The sequence below is a fragment of the Argentina anserina genome, chromosome 3, assembly GCF_933775445.1.
Source record: "Argentina anserina chromosome 3, drPotAnse1.1, whole genome shotgun sequence".
Taxonomy (NCBI): Eukaryota; Viridiplantae; Streptophyta; class Magnoliopsida; order Rosales; family Rosaceae; genus Argentina; species Argentina anserina.
Window position 1 is genome coordinate 17,998,599 of NC_065874.1, and position 16,153 is coordinate 18,014,751.

General features: G+C 36.5%; 1 protein-coding gene across 4 annotated transcripts; it reads right to left on the bottom strand.

Annotated features, from left to right (window-relative positions):
• Positions 1-6,483: 6,483 nt before the first annotated feature.
• Positions 6,484-16,144, bottom strand: LOC126786303 (uncharacterized). Of its 4 annotated transcripts, none has more exons than XM_050512082.1 (16): positions 16,035-16,144; positions 15,032-15,203; positions 13,150-13,232; positions 12,934-13,044; positions 12,112-12,204; positions 10,949-11,005; positions 10,758-10,796; positions 10,507-10,641; positions 10,366-10,419; positions 10,120-10,230; positions 8,809-8,903; positions 8,526-8,710; positions 7,622-7,823; positions 7,252-7,540; positions 6,861-6,943; positions 6,484-6,679 (listed from the first exon to the last, which is right to left on the bottom strand). In XM_050512082.1, the coding sequence occupies exons 2-16, from the start codon at positions 15,171-15,173 to the stop codon at positions 6,667-6,669; spliced, it is 1,692 nt and encodes a 563-aa protein (XP_050368039.1). In that variant the 5' UTR covers positions 15,174-15,203; positions 16,035-16,144; the 3' UTR covers positions 6,484-6,666. The 4 variants fall into 4 exon arrangements, with proteins under 4 accessions (XP_050368039.1, XP_050368040.1, XP_050368038.1 ...); XM_050512083.1 differs by having other exon boundaries at positions 7,252-7,474; positions 10,108-10,230; XM_050512081.1 differs by having other exon boundaries at positions 10,108-10,230.
• Positions 16,145-16,153: the final 9 nt, after the last annotated feature.

Genomic DNA, 16,153 nt, shown 5'->3' on the forward strand with positions numbered 1-16,153 from the left:
TTATCAGGCTGCAACACACCTTTCATGTAGACCAACTGACCCTTTCCGACTTTGAGCACTCCATTGTTACCTTTATACCACAATCCTTCCCTATCCAATAGACTTAGAGAAATCAGATTTCTGCTCAAATATGGAATGTGTCTGACCTTTCCCAATGTTCTGACAATGCCATCATACATTGAGATCTTTACTGTGCCGATTCCCATGATTCTACTTGGTGAATCATTCCCCATCAAAACTGATCCGGTGTCCCTCTCTTCATATGTGTCAAACCAATCTCTGTGTGCACACATGTGAAATGTGCAGGCTGTATCCAAGGTCCAATGTCTAGGCGCGCCGGAGCTGGCTGAGATTGCAAGGAGTTCTCCATCATCGCTATCATTCCCAATAACGACATTGGCTGACTGGGAGCTTCCTCCAAGCATCTGCGCCTTCTTCTCCTTCCATTGTTTGCAATTTCTTTTCCAGTGGTCGGGTGAACCACATACGAAGCAACCATCCTTCTTCTTTTCTTTGCATTTTCCCTTGGATTTAGACCTGCCCTTGTCTTCAAATCCACCACCTTTACTCTTAGACCTTCCTCTCTCCTTCCCTCTGACACTCAGTCCTCGTGCTTGGGAATTATCGTCTTCCCTCTGCATCCTGACATATTGTTCCAGATTCTCACACACTCCTGCAAGTGTGATGGTCTCTTTGTTGAATATCATGGTGGTCTTGAAGTGTTTGAATGATGATGGCAAAGACTGTAGTAACATCATAGCCGAGTCCTCATCTCCCATCTTTGCCCCAACCTTCTCCAAGTTAATTATGCAGTTCTGAAACTTGGATATATGATCAGTAAGATCATCCCCTTCCTCCATCTTGAGTCCAAAGAGTTGTTCCTTCAAAAGTAGCTTGTTGCTGATGGTTGTACCCATATAAACGCTTTGCAGCTTGTCCCATGCCTGCTTTGCAGTCAGCTCCTCTCCAATCTACAGCACAACATTATCAGCAAGATGCAACTCAATGCAACTCTTTGCTATCTTACACTTTTCTGCCCAATCTGCATCAGACATTGATGTAGGCTTTGATGCTTCAAGAGCTACATCAACCTTATGCTGGATCAGAACGTTCCTCATCTTCCTCTGCCAAAGCGTGAAGTTGTCCTTGCCATTGAATAGCTTTATGGACGCTCTCACCTCTCCTGCCTCAGCCATTCCTTTGCCAATCGACATCGCAAAATAAACCAGCTCTTGATACCACGTGTTGTTATAAGCGCCTTTAGATCTTAATAGTTATTTGCGATATAAGCAAAGAAGAGTAAACAGAAACACACCAAAGTTAGTGGTTCAGCTGAAGCCTACCTCCACTGTGATCTCTCTTGAGAGATTTACTAGTACTGAAGAATTTAGGTACAAGTACTTATTGTAGACCTTAACCCCTCCCTTTCTAGCTCCTATCTCTCTATCACCCTTAGCTCTCCCTTTAGGATTTATGTCTCTCTCTCTAAAAACCTCCCTGCGGCCCTATTTATATCAATAGGGGCTGCTTAATACAATATGGATTAGGATTACTAAACCTAACACAAATCCTAATAGAATATTGGAAGATATACTCTCCTAAAACATATAGAAAAGCTGTGCTAACTTATTTCCTTTCTAAACCTGGATTTAATTACTGAATCCTAACTCCAACATGCATCAATGAGCCAAAAACACAACACAACCAAACCGAACTAAAATGCGGCTCACAGTATCACATACCTTACACTCCCAACAGAAATGACCACTTCCCAAACTGCAACCATCACCCTGTATTTAGGTCTCCTGAAATCTTCAAAACTAAAACCACTTCCAAACTGCAATCAACACCACAGATTCAAGGTCATCAATTGTTTGGGTTAACTTCCCAAGATGTGTGCAGTGCGATAAAAACCTACCTCATTTTTAAATGGAAGAAGTCAATAGCTTTTGAAGCATGAAATGCTTCATATTAATTTATAAATACAGGGCAACATATTGCACTTAACCTCAAATCTTCTAATGACCAGAATGTAGTATAATTACTAATGTAAACTAACCTTGAGATCTGCAACAGTAACAGGAAGAACTCATGACTAACCTGGAGATGTAGAAGGAGAAATGCGATGTACTTAAACGAACAAATCCGTTATCAGTGCAAGTGTAATAACCTGAATTTCGTTATTCATTTCTTGTAATTTCATGGAGATTAATGAAATGATATTTTGGTTATATCCATATTCTACGTCTTTTAAATAGCCATCATTCGATGTAGAAATCGGTTCGAGAAACATTAAGTCATTTTACGATTTTTAATTCATTCGGCTCAAGAGTCGACTTTTAATTTGTCGCTCGTTTCAGAAAACTTCATTCCTTATGAAAGTTATAGAGCTCGTCAAAACGAGTTCGTAGATATTCAACACGTAATTTTCAGAAGTCGGAGGAGCGAGAAATAAATTACGGAAGTTTGTTGTTCGGAGAGGTAAAATGGGGAGGATTTGAAAATATCTTCTCACACTTATCTTCTCCCTCTCCCTCCACCGAACTCACCATTTCACTTCTTCTTCTCCATCAGTTCCTCTTCTCACTCCACCGACCCTCCCTTTCCTTTCTCAAATATCTTCATTTTCACCACCAAATTAATCTTTTCTTCTTCTCCCTCAATCTTCCACTTCCAACCTTGCAGCAGCTGTCACTGGGCCTGTGGACATGACAGGGCAGAGCAGCACCGAGCTGAGGTGGAGACAAGTTGTCTGAAGAGCTGTGCCATTACCTTGGAGTTTCAGCAGATCACACAGCCACCTTGGTGGTGTTTCCGGTGAGCCTAAGGCTCGGGTTCACTTGGAATCAGCTTTCGCAGTCCCTAGACTGCATCCTTAAGTGTTTGGTGGAAGTTTGGGCCTGAAACTTAAGTTTGTTGTGACTCTTTCAAGAGGAAAGATATCAGCTGCAACTCCAGCAGCTCCCTGCCCTTTCTGGGCAGTCACTGAGGTAAATACCTCCTCCATTTCTTTGATCAATGTTTTAGATGTAGTGGTGATGTGGGTAGAAGTGTGGTGTGGCTGAGTTGGAGTTAGTTTGGTGATGTTTTGGTGGCTGTGTTTGCTGTGGGACTGTGCTGGTTTTGTGTTTAGATAGTGAGAGTTAGAGTCATGTAGTCAGGAGGGTAGTGAGAGGTAGTAGTGGGAAGTTGTTTGAATGGTGAAGGGTTGTGCACAGTCCCACTGTGTTGGAGGTGAGTGATTAGGAATTTGAGTGGTAAAAGGTGGTTAGTTTTAGTAAGGCCAGCAGCAAAAATTGTGGAGTTTTTGAGTTTAGAGTTTCGGTTTGGTGAACTAGGGGAAGTGAGGTTTCGGTTTGTTAAGATTGGTGAGTTAGGTCGAGAGAGGGTGGCCTTAGTAAATTAGGAGCTTGTCTTTTTGGTTATTTTTGGAAAGGTTGAGGTAGGAGAGGAAGAACCTAGCTCTTTAGTTCATAAGAGGGTTATAGGGTTGCTTTGGGTTATTTTCCTTACTAAGTGATTTTCGTTGTCACTTAGGTGTATGAGGTGAGACGAGTGTTCACACTCGGTGACTAGAAGTTGGAGCAAGCTTTGAGGTAAGTAAACCTCATGTTTGGTCTAGTTACCCTTGGCGGTAACTAGACGTGTGAACTTACTTTTTGTACATTTTTACTTGTGAGATTGAAATCTAAATGTGTATATATTTAGTGATTCATATACGTATATCTAAATGGTAATAGGGTATGCATATATTTATCACTAAGTGTATAATGCTAGTATGTTTGTGAAATATAGTGTATTTTTAGTGGGTTTATATTCAATTGTGGAGGATGAGACCGATGGGGAATAAAATGTATTTCTCAATAAATTGGAGGTTTTTGAATGGAATATTTGTATAGTCAAAGTGCTTATATGTTGTTTGACTGGAGGGGAATAAAATGTACCTTCTAGTATTATTGATGTTATTGTTGTGGTGTTGTGGAGTAGAGTGGGTGAGTTGTCAAAACAGTTGTTGTCAAATGGGCGACAATGTGTTTTTTATTGTTACGTGGCGATAGGCAGTGTCGGAACCATACCTTAGCTGGGTTGGGGAAGATTAATCTAGAGCTCTAGTTTGTGCATGTGATGCATGGGAGCAAAGTGTTGACCGACTGATGATTATTATTGTGGAGAACCATTCATGAGAACAAAGTGTTGACTGACTCATGAATGACTCCACTGTTGTGACAGCGTCATCTGTGATGACGCTACAGATGACGCTAGCGTTATTCTGGTATGTTAATGTTGTGGTGATGACACTGACTGAATGTGTTAGTGATAATGTTGTGGTTATTATTATGAGAATGTGGTGATTATAATATTATCTGAGAAGTTGTCATAGATGCATGTTTGTTGAGTATTTCTTTTCATTTACTCATATCAGCTGTGAAGCTGACTGGGTTGTGTTTACAATTCCGGTGTACAAATCAATGATGCATGTGGTAGTACTGCATGTAGTTCTTAGTAGCTATGACAGGAGGGGTGCAATACATGACAGCAGAGAATTGTTTTTGATTCAGTTTCCCTTTTTAGTTCTAATGAGGTGTTTGTGAGATGTTAAACTGTACATCTTTACATCGTGTAATTATGTTTATGTATTACAGTTTGTAAACCGAATTGTTGTTAAACTTAGTTGAGATATTCAGCTACTGTAATGTAATTTCATTTATTGAAGTTATTTTAGAGTGATAGCATCCTTAAATTCGAAATTTTATTATTCTGAATTTAGAGGTGTTACAGTAAGCCTACAAATCGAAAAAGCAAACAAATATGAGTAAGTAAATGATAGTAAACCAAGCAAACAAAATGGGAAGAACATATGGTAAAACAGAAATAGCATAGTAGAATTTAAATTCCTAATCTTTTTCTAAACCAAAACTCTTGATTTATGGAAATCCAGCTCTTAAGTTCCTCCAATCAAAACAAAACTAATGAGCATCTCATGCTTTTATCAATATTGTCCATTGTAATTACTATCCAAAACGACAAAGCATTACCTTAAGAACTTCCTCTTGTAGGAATCGGTCAACAAGTTAGTCAGAGAAACAGAACAAGCACAGCAAACCAAAAGAAACAACCACAAAGAAAAGAACACAAGAACACAGATTTAAGGTGGTTCAGCAAATAGCTTTGTCTACATCCACCGGACAGAAACACACACTTCCACTATATTAATAATGGGTCCACAAGAAAGACTAAGAAAACAAAAACTCTTCTCTTCCTATATTTCTCCTCTCTGCCCTCTCTCACCCTCTAACCGAGAATGGAACACACTATGCTCTTTGTCTCTGCGATGTCTAAACCTAGAGCATAACCCCTCCTTATATAGCCATAAGGACAACATGTTTCCTCACCAAATAAGAATCATATTCCTAATAGTGGTAGGCTGTAAAGTCTCCTCATTCTACAAGTAAACCATCATCAATAAGGATTTCCTATCCTTACTGGAACACCATACTCTAAGAAACCATCTTAGGAAAAACACATGGGTTGGAAACCCAACACTTACAAAGATAAGAACTTAAACTAAACATTACCTTTATGTTGAGTACTTGAGTATCACCTTCGATTTACTCCCATAAGCTGAAAATTAGGGAAACGAAAAATCACATTAAACTTGGTTTATATAAGTCAACCAACCACAAACTATTAGTTAAAAAAAAAAAGCAAAAAAAGAAAACTTAAACTATTGATCCAATTCTTCTTCTAACTTTTTTTAGTTAAGAATAAAACAGTGTGCAAAACTCTGGCAACTGAGAGCTCTGAAGTAACTCTCGGACCCCAGTATTCTCAAAGCACAAACAAAGCATTTTAGCAGGCAGTAAGAGCTGAGAATATTCTCACTAACCTTTTTCAGGTTGTATCACTGCAAAAATGTTCAACACTGAAGAATGAAATTAGCCACCCCGAAATTCTCAAAGCCTGCAAGTAACAAAAGAGATTGTTTCTTACTCAAATCTTGATAAGTCTAAGAACAAAATTCGTACAGAAAAATGCTAAATTGGTGTGAAAACGGGTACTGTTACCTGAAGAACAGCACTCTCCACCGCCCTCTCTCATTGGAATACCGAATCATGGTTGAGAATAACAGGACTCTTCTTCTTATTTCCTGTTACTCGTAAAAGAAGCCGAATTGTGGCCAAACGACACCTCCCTCTCCCTCTCCCTCTAAACAGTTGTCGAGCAAATAAACCCTTCTATCCATGTAGCCACACAAATACACCCGGCCCAGTAGCATTTTTGGTAATTAAAACGAACCTCATGTGAACAGTACCTCACCGTGAACAATAAAATCCACCCACGCTTAATAGTAAGGAAATATCAGCCCCTGCCACAGGAGAATTACCATGTGCGGCATGGTTACACAATTTCTTACAGCGTGACAGGCAATGAATTAGGAACAAACTTGTTTGGTTAGTCATAAGGTTCGTTGATGGGATTCAATAATTCCAAAATTAGTAATAATTAATAAAGCATGACTTCGAAGTACCAAATTCAGTTCATCTAAAACACATTAATAAATACATAGACTCAATTGGGATATGGAAAGCTCCCAAAAGTTACTCTTGCAGTCTCCGATTCAGGTGTTCTAATAGCTAACTACTAGCTCAGTCCACGGTCCAGAGATCATGTCGGCCGCCTGTTAATATTCATTATACCACGATTAGATGGCAGCGTACAAACACGAGGTCAAGAAACTTTCTTTCAGTACGAGGGATCCTTTGATTTGGGTGATTATTCCTTGATGTGATGTGTTTCCATCATAAATCAGTTAGACTGGAGGTGCATCGTAACTCAGAATTAGCAATTGCAAAACATACCCGCACTCCCACTGGCAGACATTCTCCACTGCATTACGCTTTAATAGTACATCTGCGTGCCCTTCAGTCCAGCCGCTGTTTCCCTGTATAAATTCATTTCAAGTACATAAAATCCATGCAAAACACACGACTAACAGTAACCAAAATATGAGTTTATATATTAAGTAGTTTTTGACTTTGGTTATGTTAACAACGAACAAAGTATAACAGATTGGATCTTCCCCGACATCTGCAGGAATGATTACTACTCGATAGAAAGAGATGAAGTTTGTCTGGTTTTGTCTTGTTCAAAAAAGGAGAAACAAATTTCATGATTATAAGCACCAAGGCTTATAATCATGAAAATATAAATTTTGATCTTTTGAAATACCAAGAAACAAGAAATAAAAACCTGCAGATATGCCTGAATCTCTTTATTGTTGTTTCCCTGTTGAATGATTTTGTTGGATATGCGCGTTAAATGTCCAATATTGCCATTCCTCGGCGGAGATCTACCATTAACAGGGATTGTTGGCGTAACAGAATCAGCATCCAGTGTGGAATTCTTTTCTGCTTCTAGTATTTTTCTAACAAGATCACATTCATGAAGAAGATGTTGTACAAGAGGACCATTTCTGCTTTCCAAACACGATACGATTATGTTCTCTACGTGGTGATGCAAAAAATTATTATACGGGTACCTGGAGCACTCAAAATAAAAGTGAAAAATAAGCTCTAGTAACAGCTCCATATTAATTAGAGAAAATTAATTTTGTACTTACTTAAAAAACAAGTCTAAAACTCTCGGTATTGCTTCTGTATGGATCAATTGCTTCTCAGTAGCTTGAATACCAACTGTCAGCAATACTGAAATGAACTCCACAATCTTCAAACGAAGTTTTCCAAGAGGTGGCTGCAATTTGCCGTATGTGGTTAATAACATATTGTCTGCCGATGAAACATCTAATAGTTTTAATAAATCACCTGCAGGATAGAAGTTTGATCAATATCCTAGTATAAGTTTTAATGAGGAAGGAGAGAAGTAATCTACTATGAGCCAGAACAAAAGGGTCAGACTATCCAGCGCTAGATTATCCCATGTTTCTACAATACTGCACCATACAGTATACACCTCTGAACTACAACCTTTTGTTTTAGTCCATGTAAAGGCATGGACTAATATAAGAACTGGCCAATGCAAGTGAAGCAATACAGTAGGCATAAAGCCTTGTCCTCATTAAAAGATGCAACAGAGGATATATTTATAAAATATTATACTACATACAACTGGACTATATATGTAGAGGAATGGTAAGACAAGAACAGTCTAATCTAAATCAAAATCAATTATCATTTATGAACCCTAAGCACGGGTTCATTTTCAATAGCACTTCTCATGTTCTCAAAGCAGTCTTGTCTTTGGGTGAAATCCTCATATGGTGTACCCACAAAGGTTTAGGTAGTCCCACGGTTCCTTAAATATTGAGTCGTTAGCCATTTTGGTCCTTAGATATTAATATGAAGAACTAAATACAACCACCAATATATGTTCCGGTAACATAATGATGCCAACGGTAAGTTGAGAAATTAGTTTAGATGTAAATACAAAATTATATTCCATCAGAATGCCTGGCAAATACACAGCAACCAATCTGATACATAAATCACATTACGGAAAAAACTCACCTAGGTTGTCGAGCATGACAGCAACAATTTCGTTCTTCACAGTAATTGTAGATCCATGAGCAGGCTGGTGTTCACTAATATAAGCATTTCTTCTCAAAGCTTCGATACAAACCGATAATAAGCAGGTGAGAACCGACTTTCGGTGAGAGTTCTCCACAGCATACTCAAGCAATCTCCGTATAAAACTGCATAAATAATACATACAAATCATAACTGTAACACAGAAGCCACAGCAGAGTACTTATGTTATACATTATTGCATGAGTACGTATGAAAATGATACATTGGACTACATATTTTACTAGCAAGTCCAGGTGGAGCCAGCCTCATTACAGCACAAAGGGTATCTTCAGCATTGACATTAACTTCCAAAGAATCCTGTACATATCATGCTCAGAAGAATTAGCTGGTTATACCAAATAGATCATATATGCAGTCTTTTTACAGGCCAATCATATTGTGCAGCCTTTTCTTTGGCCAAAAGATGATGTTCCATGTTGTAACGCGTAATTGTCAATGATCCTCAGGTGAAAAGAATGTTCATGACAATACTATTTTGACGAGGTCCATCTCCATTCTCAATCTCAGTCTTATATTGAATTTGAACCTTACCGTGATCCCTGATTTGGACAAACCTTGAACATGACTTTCCATGTGGAGTAATAGAGTTTACCATATGTGTTGTACTAATAAGTAGAAGTTTTACCACGAGGCTAGGTAACAGTTTATTATTTACTTTTGAGCAAGCAACACATTACAACATTATCTCCCAGATAACGAGCCATTAGCTATGATGCACGAGTACGGGTACGGGACACGGATACGGATACAACATGACACGAGATACGTTATTTTCTAAAATGTAGTGTTTTTGATACGTTTTGTAAAATAATATTATATATATATATATATTAAATTTTAAAATTTGATCAAACAAACAATTAGAACCCCTAAATTTCATTAATTTTATAATAAACATAAGTTCATGAATTAAATACTTAATAAGTTCAAACAAAACAAAAAATACGGCTGAGGGAGGGAGGGAGGGTATTAGATTTAAGTTTTATTTACGTGACAATGACAATTATAACCCCAAAACGTATTCAAAACTTACTCTGACCGTATCCACAGAGTTGACAAATACTACATAGTTTGGGTGCGTATTTTCAGCTTTGGATACGTATATGCAGTGTACCCGTACCGTACACGTATCTGATACGGATACAATACGGGCATTCACTTTTCTGGACGTATCCGTGCATCATAGGCCATTAGTTGTCTAAGAATCCCATAAGATATCAGTTCGTATATGTTAATAGGGGAAACAAACCAAGAAGTCCTTAGGCTGCATGAATAAAACTTGTGTCTATTTTTATTTTACTTGGTCATTAATAGCTATGTTATAAACTCAGAATGGTACAATGTTATATACAGGTGCACAGAGGGAACAAAACAAAAACAGACATCAATAGACCCTAGAATGCAACTCTAAGACATAAACCTTAATCAGAACTATATTACTTTAATCTGAACTTTATTACTTTACATTTGACATTAGAAACAAAATAAATTAATTATATACCGAAGACCTGACCTTATCTGCAATGGCCTCTATATCCGAGTCTCGTAGCTCATGCAGTCTCTCAATAAACTTTGTAGAACTATGTTCATGAAAATCTGATGAGGTTTTCATCAATGCTGAAGCCTAAATGAGATGAATAGATAAAATAACATGTCAGTATTATTAGCACATAGCTCTCTTGCAGTAGAGGATGCATTAAGAAGCTAAATATCGAAATGTAGAACCAGAAGTAACAAATAAAGGTGACCAAGAACCTACCTCCATGATACATCTATATCCACCTTTGCCATATAACGTCTTGGCAAGTCCACGCTAATAAAAAAAGTACACAACACAAGAATAAGTTAGTTATTGGTTCTATGTACCATTCACAAAAAGCCTTAGGCTTATTCACGTTACCTCATTTTGAATATTCTTCCGGATCCTTCTGATATGGACACTAGGATGCATTTTATTTCGCATGCAGTCCACTAGAATTGTCCTGACCATCTTTAGCCCTTCAGATTTACCAATTAAAGAAACAGTGGAACGGCCCTACAATTATGGGAAGTGGATAATTTCAAACATTCAGTTCACCTAGAGGTGGACGAAGCAGGAAAGAGAACCGTAAAATATAACCATCAACATTATAAAGCAACCTTAATACTTACCTGAGCGGATATGTAGCAGCCTGTGAGACGCTGAATTGTCTGCATCCCAGAAACAGCCAGCAACAGAAATTAAAGATGTACCCAAGAAAATTCAAAGCTATCAATAATTGAATGATAATTGTCATCATTTTACTTATTTATATCTTTTATTGGGGATATCACTAAAACATCACTTGGATCACTTTGTGCACCTTGAACCTGATTTTATTCGGGCCTTGGAAACGTTTCCACCGTTCGGTAAATTGCTCCTGGACCCAATAACAGAGGATAAAATATTAGAACCAGATATGCCATGAAAAGGGGAAGAGACCAGACTAACATAAATCATAAACGTGTATTGTTTGATTAATGGTCCTGCTGAAGTGTATATATGCATGTAATGTGTGAAAAAAAAATTATATTTTGCCACTTGCTTAAGTAAAGGTCAAGTGGGACATCAAGAATAATTTTTCTAGGGCTGGGAACACTACGACATTTGCAGGGTTAAATTTAGCAACACCCAACCAATCATATATTACTGTGTCCAACAATTCGAACCCGTTAGGGAAGATCAAAAGAGGACCTGCTTAAACTTGAAATGTGAGGAATTTATTTTTAGCACGTATTTTGATAATTAAAACGACATATTAGTTACGTACACGGCTACACATATATGAATATGAATATAATTACAAAGTAGAATAAAATTTAAATTTGAAAAGTAAGGATGTTCTATTTTTAAAATGTATTTTGAAAAATTTAAACCATGTATTAGTTACCTACACCGCTGCACATATATGAATATCTAAGAAGTAAACTAAAACTAACAAAGACACTGATACCAAGTGAGTGATGGATGTAAGCTAAAGTTGAACAATTACAAGATTATATTTAGTACAACAACTAGTGTTACAACAGAGCAAGTAATTAGAGATATTGAGCAATTCATATTCCCTATTGAATGCATTTACTTGTGTGAATATAGTGGGAAGATCTAAAGAAGATAACTGAAACATATCATAGTGATTGTAGCTACTATGAGATATAAATACCTTTTGTGGGAGGGTTTTGTGTTATGATGATTTCACTATAAATATTTGGTCCCTATACTCTCATTGATACAAGCAAATCAGTTCTTGCCCCACAGAAAGCTTGCATAAGAAAGAGACGTATAGAAGATCAGTGTTCGATAAACATGGCTGCTCCTATTCCAGGTACATATATGAATATACATCTAGTTCTATTTATTTATATATAGTTGTTTTCTATAATTGTGTGCTCTTGTTTATATGTGTTGTAAATGTGTTTATGTTAGTATGCAATTGTGTTGGTGTTTCAGATTTACACTTTCAATGGAATGTTGAGCAATACACACCTCGCTGATTCCATATTTTGCGCATAGCCCTTGTCTCAGAGGTCCAATTTCAATGAAGTCGCATCGCATGTTGGCATCCAGTATTCTTATTGCCTGATTTCAGAATATTGTAACCTCAAATCAAAAAATTAATACAAGATTGATAGAAGAAACAACCTATTCCAAGAAAATCGACAAGTAAAATAAGCATGAATATCATAATTGCAGATTCTGTATTTCAGATCAGCATAAGTGATCTTAACCACTGCGGCAATGAATCCCATAGATGCCTAGTTTAAATCATTAAAACTTCTTCTAATTACTTTTGTTTACTACACCTTTAATCCATTTTGATATTCTATTGTTTTTAACTTTTATTCGATTACTGGAATTGAACTCGTTCCCAGGCACATAACCACGTACAAGGCTACTTGGGCTGTAGCCCAAGGATTTCTCCAAAACTTGTATGTAAATTTTATTACAGCAATAGTGAATATCTCCAAACTGGTTTGACTTAGAGTCCGCACTTTTTGAAAGACTATTATTTTCAGTTCATTTAAATTCCTTCTTACTTCTTTTACTAATTTTCATTGACTTTCCCTTCTTTCTTTCTTTCTTCCTTTTTCTTCCTCATCAAAATTGGTTCAATTCCCTCTCAAAAAGAAAAGTACTGTGTCAATTAGGAGTTGAATAGGAATTGATCTTCTTCACATCAGTCTATTAATAGAGACTTGGAAGAAGAAAAAATTGGACAACACACATAAAATTAGCCCAACCCAAATTCATTTCTTAGCTACGTCCCTGCTCGTTCCGTGAAGAAAAAACTCAAAAATGATCGACTACCTCACTCAGTGGAATCTGTAATGATAAAAGTTCAGTAAGCTCCCTAGCCTTGACAATAACATCTGGGTCCATGGTCTTTGTTGTAGTTGAAACTGTCATGGTATGCTCAACCTGGAAACCATAGAAATACAACAATTTCATGGAACCATCAAGTCACTATATTATGAGATAAATCAATCTATGGAGTTGATTTAACAAAGATGAATAATCATTTACCATATCAAGCGAGCATGAAATACCATAGTTCTCCAAACTAGATTCCACTGTAGGCCAAATTTTTGGCATCCGCAAAATCATGTCTGCAGAAAACAATGCAAATATGAGAAACCAACTGTTCTTCTGTACAGCATAGTAACATGTAAGTTCTCTGCAAGCGTTCTCACAGCAGAGTAAACGCATATGACAAAAAAGATGAGATAGCTAAAATTCAAGGGGTACATTTCAGTCTATGCCAAAATTTTAAGGTTGTTAACATTATTGAATGGACGAAGTCTGTGCGAGAACAAGCAAAACCAAGTCCATTATATCTCTGCTACTCTATTTAGATATGACCTTCAATATTAAAAACTGTTTTATATGGTTCCAAGTTCAAGCGTTCAACCATTACCACAGCACCTCTACCACTATGCTGCCGATATAATTATTAATTCTATCTAAGGTGAAAAAATATCAGGGATCTCTATAAATGATGACAGACTTGTATTTGTGCTTCAATAACATCTCATTGGACGACCCAAACGCAAATTGCTATGCAGTCAAGATGCAAACACCATTTGAGCTGTCGATTGACTTCATAATTATTCAAGCACAATATAAAATTCCATACCCATAACAAGAGCAGCAAACACATTCTTAGACAAAATGAAAACAAGACAAGTAAAGATGAATTTAAACTTGCATGCAGTTTATTCGAATGTGTACCCTGGGTATTCATGACATTGATCACAAGTATGATTTTGTGTTTAAATTACTAACACCTAATCCCAGTTGTTGGCACCCAATCATCAAATAAACAATATCAGATTTTGCATTTGCTGAAAAAATCAAGTTTGTCTTGCCCATGTATGTACGAATACAATTCACTTTAGCAAAAGGCTGAAGTCTGTCATTTAACTTTGAAATACCACAAAGTAGCATTTTGATTATATAGAGCCTATTAATGAAAAGATAAGCATTATATACTGCAAAGCTCCCTCAATTCCTCACAAAGATAAACTAAAACATACTTAGAAGTGTGTGTGTGTGTGTGCGTGTGCGTGTGTGTGCGCGCGCGCGCGCGCATGTATATGTGTGTGATGAACTCCAAAGGTAAAGAGATCTTTATTTTTAACATACATGTTAATAATTTAATCCACTCATTCTTTCATTACCTACACACACATAAATCCTACAAAAGCAAATTGGAAGTCGTTTCAAACATTTCATAAGCACAACAGTCTTTTTTATTAATTTATTGAGTGAAAACCCAAAATGTACATGGCTATTGTGAGAGGTACCATTTGGTTCCTAAATATTTTCGTTACTCAAAAAATGGTACCTAAACTATTGCACCATAAATTCATTAAATTTGTTCAATGCACCCTTGATCAAATTGTCTAAGTGAAAATTTGTGAGAATTCCAAAGGAAAATTTTATTTATGAAAAACAAGATTTTGGAAGAAAAATAATTATTAGTGTCTAGACCATTCTACCCTACCAAATACAAACCACTTCATCGATTTAAAAGAAAAACTAACAGAGATACCATACTTGGTAATGGGGCAAATGTTGAGGTACCATTTTGGGTAAAAATTCTTAGGTATGTACCATTTGAGGTTTCCACTCTATTTTATTTAACAGTTTTTACATTTGTTTACACACAAAAAATGCATGACCAGAACAACCATATGATATAGATTTGGTTGATTTTCGTAGACATAGTTGTTACTAGGAATACAAAGGATTAATGGTTAAAAACATTGAATTATGTAAGATACTAATGTAAATAGTAAAAATCCCTGAAATTGTTATAGTGAGAGGGTCCTCTATACACATTATTTTCATGCAGCTTCTTAGCAGCCTAGCAAACAAGCAAAATAAGAAATATAGAGGAAACTACCTTCTCTGTCCGGGAATTTTCTAGTGAAAGAGGTAACTGGATGGGTAATGCCATCTTCACCCAGGGAAGGGTCGAAATTCTCAATATTCATCCTCTCAGCCAATGGTCTTAACTCATAACTGACATTCTCATTGTTCCCCATCACCGTGTTATTCTTGTAAATTTTTTGGCACTGGACAAATTGGAAGAAAGAATGTTGGTGAGCTAAATTCTCTTGGATCTAATTTTAATTATAAAAAAAACATGTATATTTCACAGATATAAGACGGCAGATATTAAATCGAGTATAAGGAAAAGAAAAAAATTGTTGAAGAATGCTGACAGGACAGGATGAAAACTAATTCATTCAGAAGCAAAATTTTGCACACAAAGCTGATTAATTTGCGGTGCGGTCTACAACATACAAAGACCAGACATTTCACATTTAGATAGTATGCTATCGGATGATAATCAGATCCACATATGTTAAAATTAACAATGTAAATGGCTTTGTTATCATTCACAGAAAAGTTATATTCTACATAAAAACCTTGCACTAGCTAAAAAAAATATTATTTTCGCTGATAACAGTGCATAAAGACGATTTTATTCAAGATTATCAATTACTACGATTACAAAAATGGCATTTAATTCAAGATAGAGAATTCCTAAACGGCAAAGCTTGATATTAAGCTACCAAAGATTTTAGATTGCAGCATTGCCATTGAGATCTGAATTACTATAACCATAGAAATTTACAATTAAACACAGACCCATATTTCATAATCGGTATAAAATAAAATCACAATTCAAATGGATGACTGGGTATGAAATTGGGATTGAAATCTTCAAAGAAATCCCCAAGCATGATCAAAGATTTTCAGAAAATCAACACACCAATTGCTTATCTTCAAAATTTTGAGGTTTAAACCTCAAAATTTCGTCACGATTTCAAAAAAAATAAAAAATAAAAAAACGAGGAGGAGCCAAATCAGCCAGAAAAAAAAAATGTATTAGCAATCACCTTTTGATTTTGATTCTTTAGAGGTTAGTGTAAAGCGAGAAGAACTAAAACGAAGACACCTCTTGATCTGGCGATGTAAGTGAAAGAAGAGAGCGGAGAGCGACAGTGACGGTATATAT

What these genes read in the sequence shown, in the direction of transcription:
- LOC126786303 (XM_050512081.1), bottom strand. Translation starts at nt 15,173, where the DNA reads ATGGGGAACAATGAGAATGTCAGTTATGAGTTAAGACCATTGGCTGAG. An exon ending in GATATAGATGTATCATGGAG is followed by an intron (nt 10,231 to 10,365) that starts GTAGGTTCTTGG and finishes CATCTCATTTAG; the next exon opens with GCTTCAGCATTGATGAAAAC. An exon ending in GTTTTAGACTTGTTTTTTAA is followed by an intron (nt 7,541 to 7,621) that starts GTAAGTACAAAA and finishes TGAGTGCTCCAG; the next exon opens with GTACCCGTATAATAATTTTT.